Source organism: Oryctolagus cuniculus, chromosome 4, assembly GCF_964237555.1.
Source record: "Oryctolagus cuniculus chromosome 4, mOryCun1.1, whole genome shotgun sequence".
Lineage (NCBI taxonomy): Eukaryota > Metazoa > Chordata > Mammalia > Lagomorpha > Leporidae > Oryctolagus > Oryctolagus cuniculus.
In genome coordinates this window covers 78,115,574-78,136,384 of record NC_091435.1, presented here as the reverse complement: position 1 = coordinate 78,136,384, position 20,811 = coordinate 78,115,574, and the positions used below count along the sequence as shown (strand labels likewise).

The 20,811-nt window shown below is 40.6% G+C and overlaps 1 protein-coding gene and 1 pseudogene across 1 annotated transcript in view; one reads left to right on the top strand and one right to left on the bottom strand.

The window, feature by feature from the left end:
• EAF2 (ELL associated factor 2) overlaps positions 1-20,811 on the bottom strand; it is a 41,204-nt gene that overhangs the window by 19,431 nt on the left and 962 nt on the right. The window contains exon 2 of the mRNA XM_002716633.5: positions 9,121-9,215. Within this exon, the coding sequence (XP_002716679.3) occupies positions 9,121-9,215 (95 nt within the window). The remainder of the gene's footprint in view (positions 1-9,120; positions 9,216-20,811) is intronic.
• Positions 1,806-2,152, top strand: LOC108177999 (coiled-coil-helix-coiled-coil-helix domain-containing protein 7 pseudogene; annotated as a pseudogene).

Here is a 20,811-nt window from a genome sequence, read left to right as displayed (position 1 = left end):
GTTTTTTTTTTTTTAAGAATTTATTTATTTATTTTAGAGGTAGAGTTACAGAGAGAGGGAGAGACAGAGAGAAAGGTCTTCTATCTGCTGGTTCACTCACCAAATGGCGACAAAGGCCAGAGCTGGGCTGACCTGAAGCCAGGAGCCAGGAACTTCCTCCAGGTCTCCCATGTGGGTGCAGGCGCCCAAGCACTTAGCTATCTTCCACTGCTTTCCCAGGCCATAGCAGAGAGCTCGACTGGAAAAGGAGCAGCTGGGACTTGAACCTATGCCCATATGGGATGCCGGTGCCCAGGCTGAGGCTTAACCTGCTATGCCGCAGCACCGGCCCTGATTGCTTGCTTTTGAACTTTATAAAAAGTATATTTTGTCTTTAAAGGATTTATTATAAAAATTATGTCAAATATAATGGTGATATTGGGGCCGGTGCTGTAGCACAGTGGGTTAACGCAGTGGCCTGAAGTGCCAGCATGCCATATGGGCACCGGTTCAAGACGCAGCTACTCCACTTTCCATCCAGCTCTCTGCAATGGCCTGGGAAAGCAGTACAAGATGGTCCAAGTCCTTGGGCCCCTGCACCCACGTGGAGACCCAGAAGAAGCTCCTGGCTCCTGGCTTCAGGTCGGTGCAGCTCTGGCCATTGCGGCCTTGGGGAGTGAACCATCAGATGGAAGACCTCTCTTTCTCTTTCTTTGCCTCTCCTCTCTCTGTGTAACTCTGACTTTCAAATAAATAAATAAATCTTTAAAAAGAACAGTGATATTATCAGAGGTTAGAAAAGGATGATTTATAAAGACTGAAAATTTATATTAAAGAAGGGAACAGGCCGGCGCCGTGGCTCAATAGGTTAATCCTCCGCCTTCCAGCGCTGGCACACCGAATTCTAGTCCCAGTCAGGGCGCTGGATTCTGTCCCAGTTGCCCCTCTTCCAGGCCAGCTCTCTGCTCTGGCCCGGGAAGGCAGTGGAGGATGGCCCAAGTGCTTGGGCCCTGCACCCGCATGGGAGACCAGGAGAAGCACCTGGCTCCTGGCTTCGGATCAGCGCGATGCGCCAGCCACAGCGTGCCAGCTGTGGCGGCCATTGGAGGGTGAACCAACGGCAAAAGGAAGACCTTTCTCTCTGTCTCTCTCTCTCACTGTCCACTCTGCCTGTCAGAAAAAAAAAAAAAAAGGGAACAATCACTAGAGATTCACCACATGACCACTAGGCGGAGTAGGAGATACATTTGGTAACTGAGAAACCATAAAAGAGGGCAGGGAGGTCAGCAACTTCTGATAAATACAGAGAGAACATGACAAAAGTGAAAAAAAAAACGAGTTTTCTTTCTTTCTTTTTAATTACTTCTTTCTAAGACTAAAGAGAACTAGGAAATTAGGAATGCACAGTGCACAGATGAGGCAACGTCTGGGCTGGCTGGAGAAGGGTTAGACGTGGACAACTTAGCTGAAGCTCTGGTATGCTGGCGAGCCAGGTGCATGACTATGACAAAACAAACTGTGTCTATTTGGCTAGCGAGTGAATTTTTTAGATATCTTAGCTGAAAAACAAATGAGTGGGATACCCCAGAACAGGGGTATAATAAGGACTCCAAATTAAGGTCACGTGCAGGGCACAGAGGAGGGAGCGGGAAAGGACGAGAGCCTGCTGGGCCCCAGCGCAGAGGCAGAAGCCAGGGGCCCAAGGCGTGTGGTGGTGGTGCCTGGCGAACACTAAGGAGCCATGCATCCCCTTCCCATCTGCACCCCTGTCGCCTCCCCCAGTCAATACACTAGCTGTTTCTACAAAACAAACAAAAAAAAGTGTTTGGAGCTGGAGACGGCCTGGGTGATGGCCTGAGTAAGAAGACTGCAACGATGCCCTTGGTAACGCGGTGGCTGAGAGATCCTGACGTGAATCCTCGTTTGTTGGAATCCGATGCATCTACCAGGTGTATGAATGAAAACAACTATGACAAAGAAAGGTATTCCAGTTACTTCTTGAAGTACAAAAATTGCCGAAGATTCTGGAATTCTGTCATGGCCCAAAGAAGACAGAATGGAGTGAAGCCACCTATGCCGACAGCAGCAGAAAGAGCTGAAATCTTGGGAGCGATGGGAAGGCTGCCCTACAGAATGTCTGCATTAAAATTGTTTGTGTAACTTGGAAAAAAAATTATAGTTGACAAGAGATGTGTGCAATAAATTCTTAAGGCTACATCTATTCTTCCCTACAATGAAATATACCTTGAAATTACAATGCATTATTGTACTCTGAGCTCCTAAATAGTAAGAACTGATCATTAATTTTTTTTTTATCTTTTATTTAATGAATATAAATTTCCAAAGTACGACTCATGTGTTACAATGGCTTCCCCCCCCATACCGTCCCTCCCACCCACAACCCCCCCCTTCCCACTCCCTCTCCCCCTCCATTCACGTCAAGATTCATTTTCGATTATCTTAATATACAGAAGATCAGCCTAGCATACCTTAAGTAAGTATTTCAACAGTTTGCTCCCACACAGAAACATTAAGTGAAAAATAATAGATGATTTTTTTTAAATGATGATGAAATCAGATCAGACCTATTGATCATTAATTTTTAAGAATTGCTCCCATTGGCCAGGGCTGTGGCACAGAAGATAAAGATACCGTCTCCAGTGCTGGCAGCCCACACGGGCATTGGTTCAGGTCCCAGCTGCTCCACTTCTGATCCAGGTCCCCACTAAAGTGCCTGGTAAAGCATCAGAGGATGGTCCAAGTCCTTGGGCCCCTGCATCCACATGGAAGATCCAGAGGAAGCTCCTGGCTTCGGATCTTCTGAGTTCTGGCCATTGTGGCCATCTGGGGGAGTGAACCAGCAGATGGAAGATCTCATGTTCTCTCTCTGTCTCTCTCTCTAACTCTGACTTTCAAATAAATAAAAAATCTTAAAAAAAAAAAAAAAAAAAAAAAAAAAAAAAAAAAAAAGAGCTGGCACCGCGGCTCCTAGGCTAATCCTCCACCTAGCGGCGCCGGCACACCGGGTTCTAGTCCTGGTCGGGGCACCAGATTCTGTCCCGGTTGCCCCTCTTCCAGGCCAGCTCTCTGCTCTGGCCCGGGAAGGCAGTGGAGGATGGCCCAGGTGCTTGGGCCCTGCACCCCATGGGAGACCAGGTGAAGCACCAGCCGTGGCGGCCATTGGAGGGTGAACCAACAGCAAAAGGAAGACCTTTCTCTCTGTCTCTCTCTCTCTCACTATCCACTCTGCCTGTCAAAAAAAAAAAAAGTAGCGCCACAGAGCGGGCTGCTACTTTAAAATTTTAAAAGCTTTATTTACTCAGGATGAAAACCATATTCTATAAACCTGTATGTAGGGCCCTCCATGATCAGATCTTATCTCTAGCATCCTCAATCAACCATTCTTCACAAACCACAGATAATTAATTACATTTGGTTTATATGAATGATACAAAAGGTGGTCACCCAAAAGCCTCGGGTGATTACTGATGTCATAAATAAGAGTGTCAATTGTTAAATCAACAACAGGAGTCACAGAGCACTTACTCCCCATGTAGAATCTCTGTCCTTAATTGTTGTACTATGTGAATTAACAGCATAACTAGTACTCAAACAGTACTTTATACCGTGTGTTTCTGTGTGAAATCTTTACTTAATATATACTAAGTTGATCTTCTGTATATAAAGATAATTGAAAATGAATCTTGATGTGAATAGGATGGGAGAGGGAGCAGGAGATGGGATGGTTGCAGGTGGGAGGGAGGTAATAGGGGGAAAAAGCTGCTATAATCCAAAAGCTGTACTTTGGAAATTTATATTTATTAAATAAAAGTTAAAAAAAAGAATTCTGGCCGGCGCCACGGCTCACTAGGCTAATCCTCCGCCTAGCGGCGCCGGCACACCGGGTTCTAGTCCTGGTCGGGGCGCCGGATTCTGTCCCGGTTGCCCCTCTTCCAGGCCAGCTCTCTGCTGTGGCCAGGGAGTGCAGTGGAGGATGGCCCAGGTGCTTGGGCCCTGCACCCCATGGGAGACCAGGAAAAGCACCTGGCTCCTGGCTCCTGCCATTGGATCAGCGCGGTGCGCCGGCCGCAGCGCGCCAGCCGCGGCGGCCATTGGAGGATGAACCAACGGCAAAGGAAGACCTTTCTCTCTGTCTCTCTCTCTCACTGTCCACTCTGCCTGTCAGAAAAAAAAAAAAAAAAAATTCTGTAACACAGCCAATAAAGTCTTCCAATTTTCGCTCAAAATAAATAAATAAAAATAATATCGAAGTTTCAAAAAAAAAAATAAATAAAAGGTGGTCACCAAAGACACACTACAAAATAAAATATACAGCCGGCGCCGTGGCTCAATAGGCTAATCCTCCACCTTGCGGCGCCGGCACACCGGATTCTAGTCCCGGTCGGGGCGCCGGATTCTGTCCCGGTTGCCCCTCTTCCAGGCCAGCTCTCTGCTATGGCCTGGGAGTGCAGTGGAGGATGGCCCAGGTGCTTGGGCCCTGCACCCCATGGGAGACCAGGAAAAGCACCTGGCTCCTGGCTCCTGCCATCGGATCAGCGCGGTGCGCCGGCTGCAGCGGCGGCCATTGGAGGGTGAACCAACGGCAAAGGAAGACCTTTCTCTCTCTGTCTCTCTCTCTCACTGTCCACTCTGCCTGTCAAAAATTAAAAAAAAATAAAATAAAATAAAATAAAATAAAATAAAATATAAAATAAGTGAGAGCACACCTTTTAGGGAAAACAGTCAAGAAAGGAATCTTAACTATATAACAAATGAATTGGAATAAAACCCTCAATTTAAAAGAAAGAACAGGAAAAAAGTAGCAAGCAAAGGAATCTGACTATTTATATACACTTAATTTTAAGTAGATAAGTATAAATTGAGAATATAACAGCTAAATAGAGATTTTTGACATGAAGATAACTTGCAGTATAACACATTATCTTAGCAAAACATGTTTGGTTGAGGTGGAAGGGAAGGGCAGTGTAAGGAATGAGGAAAAGGTCTTATTATTGAGGAATAACAAAAGTATTCTAAAAATCTCATGGTGGGGGATGGGTAGGGAAACAGTGGAGAACTTCAGCTTTCATGTCACAACAGAGATTTGTGTGCCTTATTATGAATACCAGGAAAAGTAAGCAATCAGTAGAGGTGCAGAAAAGTACAATAGTGCCACCAAAGTAACAAGAGCAATAAATAAATAAAGAAGAAAAAAAATGAAGCGATGTTTGGTCAAACTAATAAAGAGGAAACAATAAATTAATCATTATACTAAAAATGATGGAAATAAAGATCAAGTATATAAACTTTGAACTGAATGTGAATAGACTGTATAGATAAAATCATATAGAAATGTTAAATTGGGTTAAAAAATGAACCAGCATATTCTGTTGACAAAAGATACACTTGAAACAAAATGTCAGTATAAAAGAGACACTAGGATTCTATGAACATACAAACCAAAAGCAGTGTTGGCAATATTAACATCAGTTGGTATTTAGGGTAAAAGCCACAAAAAGGATTAAAATATATATTATATAATAGTACTTCAAAAAGTTTGTGATGGGGTGGTTTTTTGGCCTGGTTGTTAAGCCACTGGCCAGGATCCCCCATCTCACATTGGGGTGTCTAGGTTTGATGTCTAAGTCTGGCTCCTGACTCAGCTTCCTGCTAATGCAGACCCTGGGGAGGCAGCAGAGAGGGCTCAAGTAGTAGGATTCCTGTCAACTATGTGTGAGACCTGGATTGAATTCCTGGCTCCTGGCATTGGCTTCCCTGGCCCTTGCAGGCATTTGGGGAATGAATCAGTAGGTTAGAGCTCTCTCAGTCTGTCTTGTTCTTTCTACAAAATATTCACAGAATTAAGGACCCTGAAGAAAATTAAATCTCCTACTCCTTTAAATAAGTTATTTAAATCAAGGGGGAAAACCTCCACAAAGTTAATTTGAGGATGTAATTTCCACTTTTACTCAAAGTTGTTCAAAGTCTATGTGTTCAGTAGAAAAAAATTTGCTCTTGACAGTTGATAAACCCACCTGTCTAAATGAGTTGCAGAATAAAGTTCAAACTAACTCGCATTACATATTTGGCCCTTTATTAATCTGATTCCTAAATATTTTTCTATCTCCCATTCTATCCCCATGTGTACCCCTTCTGACTTCTGACCTAACCATAGTGGCATATGTGTAGTCCTTCAAATGTACTTCGCTATGTGTCAGTCCTTGTCTTATTTTCTTTTTTAAAATTTTTATTTGTTTGGAAGGTAGCAAGACAGAGACAGACACAGAGCGATCCCCCATCTGCTAGTTCACTTTCCAAATGCCCTTAACAGTGGGGCTGAGCCAGCTCAAATCCTGAGAACTCCATCCAGGTCTCCTGAGTTAGTGGCAGGGAACCAAATATTTGAGATACCACCTGCTGCCTTGTGGGTGTGCATTACTGGGAATCTTGACTGGAAAGCAGAGCTTGGACTTGAACCCAGGCATTCTGATAGAGAATGCAGGCATTCCAGGCAGCATCTTCCACTGCTGAACCAAATACCTGCCCCAGTGTTTTTTTTTTTTTTTTTTCTCTGACATATCCTTCCCTCGGTCTTTCAACCGGGTAACTCACCTTCAAGACTCAATATATACTGCTGACTCCTCCCCCTTCTTCAGCCAGGTGTACCTCTCTTTTGGCCTCCTATAATATTTTATGTATACTTTTATGATAGTCTCTTTATATTTCTGAATTTTAATCAGCTATTTCCTGTCTCACTCATTAAATGGTAACATTTTTTAGAACGTTGTACCTCTGTATTCACCTAGCACAGGATCTAGGACACAGGAGATTTATTGTACATATGGCCAGTCTCTCTTGATCTTTCTTGTACACATATACACAAACACAAAAATACTAAGGCATATTCTTTCCTGGATGTATCTCTGGTGGGTTGGTTTTCAGTTTTCCCCAAATGATTTCTTTGCACTTCAGAAATTAACAATGTACATGCTTGAAAATATAATAGATACCCTATAATTGTCATTCGTTTAACAGGAATTTCAGTTGAAACCATAATCAAACACATAGCACATGGTAACTTTACAGTAAGGTAGGATATGGGTGAATGAAAAGGTTTATTAATAAATGAGTCCCCATTTGCTCGGTGTAGAAGAACAACACAAAGGAAGAGGATGGGGGGATGTCACCAAAAAAGCAATATTCCACATGGCAAAGAAGAACTCACCTAAAGTTTTCCTGCAAACCAATCATCACTGATCATTACTATTACAGCCAGAGATGAAGACTTTTCAATAACATACAAAATTAATAGGCTAGTTTAGTTCTTTCTGTAATAAAATATGGGATGCCACCATGGCAGGCGCAGCTTAACCTGCTACACTACCACGCCAGCTCTCTTAAAAGCTTCTCATGGTTCTCTAATACCTTTAGAGTAAAGTGATGGAGGCGATGCCATCCATGCTCTATGACAAAGTCACAGCTGGAGGAGGGGGAACTCCGCAAAGCAGGAAGGCCTGATGGAACGGAAGCCATCTTCTCTGTTGTTTTTATTAGGCTTAATAATGATGTAATCACTGGGCTTGGTTGTGGGAAACATGGATATCAATGTAAGCAAAATTGTTGTTCCTATTAAAAAAAAAATGAGTTACAGGAGGTAACTGGAGAAATAAGAGGGGAATCTCCTAAAAATTTGTCTACAGCAAAATATTATTAGGAACATGAATAATAAGGAGTTTTATGAGAAAATAGAACAGAAAGAGCATGCAGGTGTTTGCTCCCCCGCCTTGCCTTACGCAGGACTGTATGATGAGAATGGTAGGCACCTAGTTAATATTACGGCAAGTGGACTGATGTACAAGCATTATCATTCTTACAAAGGGTAGGATGTTATGCCCCTGGTTGGAAATGTACAACAAAGGAACAAGAAACTCTTACATTAGGCAATGGAATAGATCCTAAAAAAAAACATGGCTGTTGGGGTGTGATTTACCTTTAGAAAAATAGGATATAATCATTAGAACTTTCTCTATACAGTTTAAAACCTTGTCAAATAAATCAATCAACATTTAAAACCTTAGATTTTTTTTGTCTAGCACCTTTAGATAAGTTAAGCAAGTTTCATATAGCTGACACATCCACTATGAATGGAGAAAAGATTAATGGGAAGGTTACAATAAGGCCACGAAAGGAAAATGGCACAAAACAAGGTTAATAGAGAAAGGTTACACATAGATGATCACTTGTGATGTGTTCTCAAAAAGAATAGAGGCATACGAGGAAGAAGGCTTAATAAAAAATATGTGTAAAAAGAGTATAAAATAAAGCTATGAGAAGGAACCACAGAACGCTGCCTTCCCTTGCTACCTGAACCTCGTCTCCTTTCTTCACAGATGCCTTCGAGACTCCCTGGACCTGCCGAGGCTGTACCCTGGCAGTAAAGACCAAATTTTTACATTGCACCATAAAAGACCATTCACAATCTGATCTCAACCTACCCTGCCTGTCTCCGTTCCTGCAAATCATTTTTCATCACACTGCAATTTACTACATAAGGTTATTTATTCCACAAATTCCTCATTCTTTCAGCACTAGAGCCTCTCACATACTGTTCTGTTCACCTAAAGTACTGTACTCTGTCTGTTAAAATCCCGCTTGTCCTTCAAAGACTCAGCTCAAATTTTGCTTGCTTTGCGAAATCTTTCAAGATTTCATAAGGCAGAGGGCATGTTTCCACTTATGTATTTGCATAGAATTTTGTATATAATCCAACATATAACAACAGACATTTATGTAACTGTCTGCTATAACATATTAGGGCTAGAAGGCAAGGGATATGTTATGATAGAAGGCAAGGGATATGTTCAGAGTTTCAGATCTGACTTAAAGTGGGTATTTAATAATATTTACTTAGATCTCCAATTTTTCAAATAATTTGCTATGAACATTCTTGAAACTATTAAATGGTTTAAAGTACTTGAAGATTGTTCCACTCAAAATAGGTTAAAATGCTTTTTTGCTTTTGGACTATTCATTACTGTAGCTGATCATTACTACATGAATTGTGCAATTATTTTCATTTAAATTTAGCGGAAATCCTACCAAAAAAGATTCCTTTAGTTTAAATATATATAAAAAACTTACTTCTATATTTGGCAGAGTTATTGTCACCTGTTCACCTTTGCCAACTTCAAGGTCTCCTTCACGAGAAGTGTCAATAGAAGCAGGTTTGAAGTCATCTAAAAATAGATACATATGCCAAATTTTATAAATCATATTTGGATAAAAAAATATGAGCATGCTTCAGAGTGATATTCAAAAGCTAGAAATTAAAATGGCTTAGAACAATATTCATATTAGTAATGAACTGAATATAATCCAGTTTATATTTGTAAGCATAATTCTAACAAAAAGAAGTATCTGTAAACTAAAATAGTACTCCTCAAACCATGGTAGAATCCTGTCTAGACTAAGATAAATGGCGTTTAGACACTCTGCTGAAAAGTGAATAATGTCAGTGTTTTAATAACTTGCTGAAAAAATAATACGGGTAGAACAGTTTCAATTTTCAATCTTTTTCTCCAATACATTTTTCTTAAACCACTTTTCACCTATCACCATTTGTCTGCTATCTGGCAGAATAAAATGAATGAATACTCAGCAAATACTGGAGTACTTCAAAAAGTTCATGGAAAAATGGAATTTAAAGATAAGTTTACTTTGGTGCATAAAAAGTCTTAAACCCATGCATAGCTTTTTTTTTAATAATATGCTTTTTTTCTATGAAATTTTTGAAGACTCTTCATACATATTAATAGGTAAGCTTAAGGAAAACCAATCTTTTTAGTTTAACAGTTTGAGTTTTTCATGGATAAATATACCACTGAAGGATGTGTAAATTTAACCAGATCTGCCATTTCAGAAAAATTTCAAATATATTTTAATTTTGAATTTAAGCACAGTACTAACAATGCCATTAAAACCTATCACCTGGAGGGATCTGAGGGTGATGAGATCTCTCTCTAAACAAACTTAAAAACATGTAAGGCTGGGGCAGGTGTTGTGGACAGGCGTTAAGTCACTGCTTAGGATGATAGCATCTCATATCAGTGTACTGGTTAGAGCTCCAGCACCTCCACTTCTGATCCAGCATCCTGTTTGTGTGCCTGGGAAGGCAGCAGAAGATGGCTCAAGTAGTTGGGTCCTTGCCAGCCACATGGGAGACCCAGCTGTAGTTTCTGGTTCTTGGTTTCAGCTAGCCCAGTACTGCCTGTTACCAGCATTTGGAGAGTGAACCAGTAGATGGAAAACTTTTCTCTCACACTCTCTCTCTGCCTTTCAAGTATATGAAAATAATAAGCATTTAAAAAATTCCAGGGGTCTCAAATCTGTAAAATCAAAGATAGTAATGGAAATGTAACAACAGACACAACAGAAATAAAAAAAAAAATCATCAGAAACCACTACAAAGAGATGTATGCTAACAAATTGGGGAACCTGGAAGAAATGGATAGATTCCTGGACACATACAACCTTCCTAAACTGAGCCGTGAAGATATAGAAAATCTAAACAGACCCATAACCATGGAAGAAATTGAATCAGTAATAAACGCACTACCGAAAAAGAAGAGCCCAGGACCGGATGGCTTCACCGCCGAATTTTACCAGACATTTAGAGAACAACTAACCCCAGTTCTTCTCAAATTATTCAAAACGATTGAAAGGGAGGGAATCCCCCCAAATTCTTTCTACAAAGCCAATATCACCTTAATTCCTAAGCCCGGAAAAGACACAACAGAGAAAGAAAACTACAGACCTATCTCCCTGATGAACACAGATGCAGAAATACTCAACAAAATTCTGGCAAACCGAATCCAACTGCACATCAGAAAGATCATTCACCCGGACCAAGTGGGATTTATCCCTGGTATGCAGGGATGGTTCAATATTCGAAAGTCAATCAATGTAATACATCACATTAATAAATTGAGAAACAAAAATCATATGGTTATCTCAATAGATGCAGAGAAAGCATTTGACAAAATACAAGATGAAAACCCTAAGCAAATTGGGGTTAGAAGGAACATTCCTTAACACAATTAAGGCAGTCTATGATAAACCAATGGCCAGCATCATATTGAATGGGGGAAAAGTTGGAGGCATTTCCATTGAAAACTGGCACCAGACAGGGATGGCCACTCTCACCATTGCTATTCAATATAGTCCTAGAAGTGTTAGCCAGGGCCATCAGGCAAGAAAAAGAAATTAAAGGGATACAAATAGGAAAGGAGGAAGTTAAACTATCCCTATTTGCAGATGACATGATACTATATATAGGGGACCCGATAAACTCCTATAAGAGACTATTGGAACTCATAGAAGAGTTTGGTAAAGTAGCAGGATACAAAGTCAACGCTCAGGAATCAACAGCCTTTGTATACACAGATAATGCCAGGGCCGAGGAAGAACTTCTAAGATCAATCCCATTCACGATAGCCACAAAAACAATAAAGTACCTTGGAATAAATTTAACCAAGGATGTCAAAGACCTCTATAATGAAAATTACAAAACACTAAAGAAAGAAATAGAAGATGACACAAAAAATTGGAAAAACCTGCCATGTTCATGGATTGGAAGAATCAATATAATCAAAATGTCCATTCTCCCAAAAGCAATTTACAAGTTCAATGCAATACCAATCAAAATACCAAAGTCATTCTTCAAAGACCTAGAAAAAATGATGCTGAAATTCATATGGAGAAACAGGAGACCGAGAAAGAAAGTATTTAAAAAAAAAGTTGCACTTTGTAAATTCACATTTATTAAATAAAATAAAAAGAACTTATGGGGGGGAAAGCCATTGTAATTCATAAACTGTACTTTGGAAATTTATTATTAAATAAATAATATTATACATAATTATAAATAAAGATTATAAATAAAATAAATAATATTTATTATTTAATAAATTTATTTATTAAATAAAAGTTAAAAAATAAAAATAAAAAATTCCAGGGGTCTTTAATAATAAACCTGTAAGATATAAAAGCCATTTAAAAATAATTCATATCAAAGGTCAGCATTGTAGCACAGTGGGTTAACGGGCTGCTTATGATGCCTATAACCATATCGGAGCACTAGTTTGTGTCTTTGCTGCTCAACTTCTGATCCAACTCCTAATGTGCCTATCAGCAGAAAATGGCCCAAGGACTTGGGTCCCTGCATCCCATATGGGAGATCTGGATTAAGTTCCAGGTTCCTGGCTTTGGTCTGGCCAGTCCTGGCCATCATAGACATTTGGGGAGTGAGTCAGTGGATAGAAGATCTCTTTAACTCTCTCTACCACTCTGCCTTTCAAATAAGTCTTGAAATAATTTATATCAATATACATCAATGAAAACAATTTTTTTTTTGACAGGCAGAGTGGACAGTGAGAGAGAGACAGACAGAGAGAAAGGTCTTCCCTCTGTTGGTTCACCCCCCAAATAGCTGCTACAGCCGGTGTGCTGCGGCTGGCGCACCACGCTGATCCGAAGCCAGGAGCCAGGTGCTTCCTCCTGGTCTCCCATGCAGGTGCAGGGCTCAAGTACTTGGGCCATCCTCCACTGCCCTCCTGGGCCACAGCAGAGAGCTGGACTGGAAGAGGAGCAACCAGGACAGAATCCGGCACCCCAACAGGGACCCAGGGTGCCGGCGCCACAGGCGGAGGATTAGCCAAGGGAGCTGCGGCGCCAGCAACCTTGATGAACTTTCACAACATTACTAGTGTATAACTAGCAACCAGACCAAGAAATATAGTATTACTAGTCTCGCCCTCCACCTCTCCCAGCCATTACTTCCCAAAAGACTTTATATTTACAAAAAAGTCCCAAAGGCAAAAAACTAAATATAAAGTAATTGATATTAATTAATGGAATTTAGTGAACCATCATGGGCAGATTTTGGGAAAGGAGATTCCTTCAATGTTCATCAAAATATCACTATTTTTTTAATAAATTTTTTTTAAGATTTATCTATTTATTTGAAAGACAATTACAGAGAGAGGTAGAGACAGAGAGGTCTTCCATCTGCTGGTTCACTCCCCAGTTGGCCGCAATGGCCGGAGCTATGCCTATCTGAAGACATGAGCCAAGAGCTTCCTCTGGGTCTCCCACATGGGTGCAGGGGCCCAAGGACTTGAGCCATCTTGTACTGCTCTCCCAGTTCATAGCAGAGAACTGGATCAGAAGTGGAGCAGCCAGGACTTGAACTGGCGCCCATATGGGATGCCTGCACTGCAGGTAGCGGCCCACCTGCCGCACCACAGTGCCGGCCCCCAAAGTAGTGCTATTAATAAATAAAGGATGGCCCTGCTTCACAATGACAATTCTGGAACACTTACTATGTGTCAGATAACGGGCTGAATACTTCATATTTAATTCTTATTAAAAAAAAATCCTAAAATGAAATCTAGTCCTCTATTCCCTAAACAAACATAAATGGAAATGAACATAAACAATTTACACAAAGTATTCTTTTTAATACAGTTTATTCTTCATGCTATTTTAATCTAAAACTAAATACATGAAATAACCATTTCTTAAAATCCCAATGCTTATTTCTACATTTTAAGACACAGATGTAAAAATAACACAGGCAGGGCTGGCATTGTGGCACAGTACACTAAGCCTGTGCCTGTGGTACCAGCATCCCATATGGGCACTGGTTCATGTCCCAGATGCTCCTCTTCTGATTCAGCTCTCTGCTTATGGCCTGGCAAAGCAGTGGAAGATGACCCAAGTGCTTGGGCACCTTCACCCACGTGGGAGACCTAGAAGAACCTCCTGGCTCTTGTCTTCCAGTTGACTCAGCCCCTGCCATTATGGCCATTTGGGGAGTGAACTAGCAGATGGAAAACTTCTCTCTGTCTCTCTGCACTCTCTCTCTCTGTAACTCTACCTCTCAAATAAATAAACAAATAAAATCTTTAAAAAATAACCCAGGCAATATGCAAAAGACCTGTTTTACAATGTTATCTCAAGGAGCTCAACTGGGGAATGAAAGGATGAAGATTAGACTTAAAATACATTGGGAGTTTGTTAGTAGTAGTAGGTTAAGTAAGAAAGATGAGAGACATAATTAAGTTGTTAAGTTTGAGATGCTTGAAAGAAGGAAACAACCGTTAATGTCAATGGATGAAAGACAGTGATATTAAAGAATAAAATTAGAACTGAACTGAACTATCACAGAGACAAAGTAGAAAGCAGAACTGAAACCAGAAAAATCTAAGAGTCAACTCCAACAGAAAACAAAACAACAATAAGTTATCATATGCTAATTGAATTAACTTTTTTTTTTTTTTTTTTTTTTTTTGGACAGGCAGAGTGGATAGTGAGAGAGAGAGAGACAGAGAGAAAGGTCTTCCTTTTTTGCCGTTGGTTCACCCTCCAATGGCCACCGCAGCCGGCACATCGCACTGATCCGAAGCCAGGAGCCAGGTGCTTCCCCTGGTCTCCCATGCGGGTGCAGGGCCCAAAGACTTGGGCCATCCTCCACTGCACTCCCTGGCCACAGCAGAGAGCTGGCCTGGAAGAGGAGCAACCAGGATAGAATCCGGTGCCCCGACCGGGACTAGAACCCAGTGTGCCGGCGCCGCAAGGTGGAGGATTAGCCTATTGAGCTGTGGCACTGGCAACATTTTTTCTTAATCACTTTTATCTTGCAGTCTCCCAACAATCCTGCAAAGTAGTAAATATCCTATCTTATGGGAAGTGAGGGTGGAAGAAATTAAGACCCTTGCCCAAGTTCATGTAACTGAAGCAAGAATAAGGAACTACAAAATCCAGTTAGAATTAACTGGTATTAAATAGTATTTACAGTTAAAGTTATCCTATCAGTATATTGAAAAAAGCCTGGGTTTTTGGAGCTATTGGAATTAATTCAAATCCTAGGAAATAGATGGATAGTAATTGTGGATTCTTTTCTGGAGCTACTGACATTATAAGATATACCAAAGTAATCAGAAGAGTGAAAAACATTGAGAGAAAAATGTTTCATACAAAATATAAAATGTTTTCTATTCTTTATGCAGTAAGTCCTTATATTGTAAACCTAAAGAAAATAACATAGATGAAGGAAACTCAGAGAGAATAAATAAACAGTAAAATTTGTGGTGGAGTTTCCAAACCAAGGAGAACTAAAAATAAACTATTTAGTCTGGAATCCAAGCAAGTTAGAAGGGAATATATTTGACATTTGAAAGCATATGGAAAGCATGAACGTGAGATTATTCAATAAGTTTTACAACTCTAGAACTATAGTAAAACCCTTGTAACAAAAAAGTTGTATTAAAAAATTAAAAAAATAAAAGGAAGCACAATTTGATAAATAATTAAAAATGAAATTTATTAATCTTAACAGAATAATTAGAGTGTAAATAAACTCAGATTAGTTTAGGCTTATTGACTATAAATCCATACTTATCTTTAAGTAAAACTACAAGTATTTTGAGAACATTTCTATCTCTCACAGTTAATTTCATATATTACAGGATTCTATATGGGGCTCAGGGGCCTGGGAACTCCTTGAAATTATACAGTGTTTTTTATGTATGTTCAGATATGCATTTTTCCATGGAGAGGATTTATAACTGATCTGTAATTTTCATCAGGTTCTCACAGGAACTTATGATTGGCTCTCATCTTTGAATACTCTCCCCACCCCCACACATATACTGGATTTAAAAACCATGGATGTAAGACAGAAAGGCTAAATAATATGAATTGTTAGATTATGTGGCATGAGTTCCTAAGTTGACTTTATTATTTAGAGCCAATACCTACTGATAATATTCAACTTGAAGATTTGTTGTGAAAATTGAAAGTGATAATATAAAGTAAAAAAATTACGTTGTGACATCAGAACAGAGGTTATTTATTAACAGCCTATAGGCTGAGTTTGATATTAGAGGTGCTTTATTTGGCCACACAGTTGTCATTTTATTTTGAATTGATTGAAGAATGCCTAAAAATCAAAAATTTTTTTTAACATGACAATCTGAATTTGCAGCTTCTCTAAAAATTGGAAGGTTTCCTGCTGACACCAGGCCCTGACTTACTCTTGGCATCACTTAGTTGGAGTAGAGTTGTGCTTGCCCTCCCAAGACGGGATTTATTCATTCTCTGGGGCACTATGGTTCCCACTAGTGTGTTTCACAACCTGCATTACCTGCCTGAACTCTTTAAAGCATCATGCAGTAATACTTAAATGACAAACTGTATCTGTCCTTTAGCTAATGTCAGAAGGCCAGGGTTTTACTCTTGGATGTCATTTCTTTTAAGAAATTTTATTTTTTTGGGCCGGTGTCGTGGCTCACTTGGTTGGTCCTCTGCCTGCAATGCCGGCATCCCATGTGGGCGCTGGGTTCTGGTCCCAGTTGCTCCTCTTCCAGTCCAGCTCTCTGCTGTGACCCGGGAGGGCAGTGGAGGATGGCCCAGGTGTTTGGGCCCCTGCACCCGCATGGGAGACTGGGGGAAACACCTGGCTCCTGGCTTTGGATTGGTGCAGTGCCAGCTGTGGTGACCATTTAGGGAGTGGACCGGCAGGGGGAGGACCTTTCTCTCTGTCTCTCTCTCTCTCTCTCTCACTGTCTGTAACTCTACCTGTCAAATAAATAAAAAAATTTTAAAAAAATTTAGTTTTTTTAAATATTTATTTATTTGACAGGCAGAGTTACAGAGAAAAGAACAGACAGAGGCAGAGAGAGAGAGAGAAGTCTTCCATCCACTGGTTCATTCCCCAAATGGGCACAATAGCCAGGCCTGGGGCCAGGCCAAAACCAGGAGCCTGGCACTCTATCCAGGTCTCCCATGTGGGTGCAGGGGCCCAAGGACTCCAGCCATCTTCCATTCTCAAGCTTTCTCAAGCACATTAGCAGGGAGCTAGATCAGAAGTAGAGCCTCTGGGACTAGAGGTAGGCACCAGCGCTGTGGCACAGCAGGATAAACCTCTGCCTGTAGCACCAGCAGGTAGAGTTACCACCTGTGACACCAGCATCCCATGTGGGTCCTGGCTACTCCACTCTCTATCCAGTTTCCTGCTAATGGTCTAGGAAAGCAGCACAAGACTGCCCAAGTACTTGGGCCCCTGCACCCTCGTGTGAGACCTGAAAGAAGCTCTTGGCTCCTGACTTCAGATTGGCCCAGCCCCAGCTGTTGCAGCCATTTGGGGAGTGAACCAGTAGATGGAAGAACTCTCTCTCTGCCTCTCCCTGTCTCTTTCTATAACTCTGCACCTCAAATAAGTAAATAAATTTAAAAAAAATACATAAGTGTTGCAGGTGGTGGCTTAACCTGCTGTGCCACATCTCTGGCCCCAAGGATGCCATTTCTAATGCTTGGTGTATTATTCATAGAGAATTTTTTATTGTTAATTTTTTTTCAGATTTACTTTATATGAAAGGCCAAGTTACATAGAGAGAAGAGGAGACAGAGATCTTTGATCTACTGGCACATTCCCCAAACAGCTGCAACAGCCAGGGCTGGGCCAGGCTGAAATCAGGAGCCTGGAACTCCATCTGTGTCTCCCACATGGATGTCAGGTGCTGCCCTCCCAAGCACATTAGCAGGAAGCTGGAAAGAAGTGGACAGCTGGGACTCGAACTTGTGATCATATGGGATACTGGTGTTTGGGAGCAGTTTAACCCACTGTACCACAATGCCTGCCCTATTGTAAAACACTAAGTAAAGAGTGTGAAAACAGTAGTGTACTAAAGAATAAAAGAAAAAACAAAAGACAAAAAAAAAAAAAGTAGTGTACTGTTAGTGAAAAGTACAAAAGAAACATGGCAATATCTACCCTAAGGGGACTGAGGGTTTTGAAATAGAGGTGAGTGTAATGCACAGGAAATCATTAGGAGAAAAGTATTTTATATAGAATTCATCCCAATTTACACTTAAAATAGGTTTAGAGAAGGGCGATTGATATAAACCCAACTACAAGATCTCTTATATACCCATTATTTTAAATGTACTTGTGCAAGAGCCACAGTTCTCAAGTAATTAAAGTATGAGGTGCTGTGCTTTAAAAAATTACAGGTCTATAGGCTGTGTCTATAAGAGGTAAATGATAAGAGGTGGTTTATGTTAAGTTCTTATGAATAATACAGTAAATGTGTTGGTTTTTTTTTTTTTGTTTGTTTGTTTTTTTTTTTTTTGACAGGCAGAGTGGACAGTGAGAGAGAGAGACAGAGAGAAAGGTCTTCCTTTGCCGTTGGTTCACCCTCCAATGGCCGGCGCGGCCGGCGCGCTGCGGCCGGCGCACCGCGCTGATCCGATGGCAGGAGCCAGGAGCCAGGTGCTTTTCCTGGTCTCCCATGGGGTGCAGGGCCCAAGCACCTGGGCCATCCTCCACTGCACTCCCTGGCCACAGCAGAGAGCTGGCCTGGAAGAGGGGCGACAGGGACAGAATCCGGCGCCCCGACCGGGACTAGAACCCGGTGTGCCGGCGCCGCAAGGCGGAGGATTAGCCTAGTGAGCTGTGGCGCCGGCACAGTAAATGTTAATAGTAGAGAAAAAATTTAGTTTCTAGGAGTAAATAGCTTCAGAGAAGAGGGTATTTTGAAATAGATTCTAAGAAAGAGATAGCACAGAGCAAATCAGGAAGGGCCGTAGATATTCTAGTGGTTAGCTGACTAAAAACTAGTTTGTCTTCAGCAAGAGAGGAAGGGGATGACTCTGAAAGATACCATGAAAGAAGATATAGTGACTAGATATTCTCCCTAAAGGAAATACTTAAATAGATGAGCAAACCTTAAAGGAGAGTTAAAATTAGAAAGTTGAGAACCATCTCGAGTCCATTACTGTGGGCATTCACATACAGCATGATGATAACTTATTTATAAATAATGAAAGATTTTAAGTGTCAGTTACTTCACATCTATTGTATACATCCTTATAAAATGACTTTGGTTCTCATGTTAGGGTCACAAATGAAATTTGCTACCCAAAACTGAAGGTCCTCCTCTCAGTTGATGTTGATATATCATTGGCTATCTTTTTGATAGGTTTTACTGCCAAGTCCTGATCAATGTTTTTTCAAAAAGTAAGTTACATTCATTTTGGCACCCCTCCTACACATATGAACATAATTCTTCAAAACTCACAGTGACTACATTTAATTTCTACAATGTGCCAAATAAATTGTCACATTATTTATTCTATCTTATTTATTCTTACAAAAATCCTGAAATATAGGTATTCTTACTGATATCTTCCACATAAGAAAACTGAGGCTGAGAGCTTAGAGAATGTTCCCCAAATCACATCACATATATATGGAGGAAAGCAGGGTTTAGTATATCAGACAGGCAAAATTGCCCTTATACATAAAGACAGAATATCACTTTCAGATTACACTGGCTTATTTGTTACAAATTAGGTCCACTTACCATATATAATGTCAGATTCACTATTCTATAGCTTCTATCCCTCACTCTAAGTTCTTAAGAGTGAGGATTAGAGGCTGCCATTGTTACAAAACACATTAAGCCACCACTTGAGATACCAGCATCCCAAATGGGTGCAGGTTCAAGTTCCAATTGCTCCACTTCTAATTCAGCTCCCTGATAATGTGCCTGAGAAAAGCATCAGAAGTACTTGGGCCCCTGCACCCACTGGGAGACCCTGATGAAGCTCATGGCTCCTGGCTTCAGCCTGGCCCAGCCCTGGCTGTTCTGGCAATTTGGTGAGTGAACCTGAGGATGGAAGCTCTCTCTCTGTAACTCTGCCTTTCAAATAAATGAAATAAATCTTTAAAAAGAGCAAAACAGAACAAAAAAGAGTGAGGATTATATTGGAAATGTACCTTTGTGAAGGAAAAATGACAGATTTTATTTAAATAAATCTAGAATGATTTTGTGCCATTAGTAGGCCTGCTTCAACAAGAAAAAAAGATATGGTTCTGAAAACCTTTCCACCGTCTTCCCCAGAACTCACAGTACATTCCAACATCTGGGTTTATTTATTTATTATTGTTGTTTATTTTTATTCTTATAGGTGGAGCATCTGATTCTCTGAAGATATGAGTCTGGCATTTTAAAAACCTTATGAATGAAAGGCTTTGAAGCACTAGCAAGGTACTTTTCAAAAGCTATTTTTGTTCACTTAATTTGGGGGTGATGATCCTAAAAAGAGAATACTCATATATTCTCAAGTGAATTTTTATAATTGTAAGCCTTGTAACTTGGAAAATTTCCTAGAAAGAAGAGGAGAAAGAGGAGAGACTATCTGAAAAACAGGTATGGAGAAACCAAATAAGAATCATATCACACTTTTGAAAATGGAACTGAAGAGAAAGAGAAACTAGAGCCAGCACAGCTGGGGGGAGGGGGCGGGGAGCTTAGGATGGCACAGTATGGTAAAGAAGAAACACGGGACACTGTTGAAGATTTGTTTGCAAGTATCTCCCCCACTGATTCTATCAGTTGGATAATAATTTTGCTTAAGAGAACCCTTTTATAAAGTGTAAACATATCCTTGGAAGGGTAAAGTCACTGATTCTTCCTATCTTTACTTTGAGTTACTGTATTATATACAACCTAAGTAAACGTTTGGAGAATATCATTTCTAATTGGGTGTTTTGATTAAACCATGGAACATTCCAGAATAAAAACGATTAAGGGCTTCAGACAACAGACAGAACGATATAAAGGTGGAATGATGAGACAGTAAGGAGGTCTGGGCTGGGGAAAGGAAGTGAAAAAATACCTACTTTACAATTTTGCCACAGGAAAATGAAAGCTTATGATTCAAAGATCTCAAAGTTTCCTTCCCACTGTAGAATGCGATGAGGGTTAT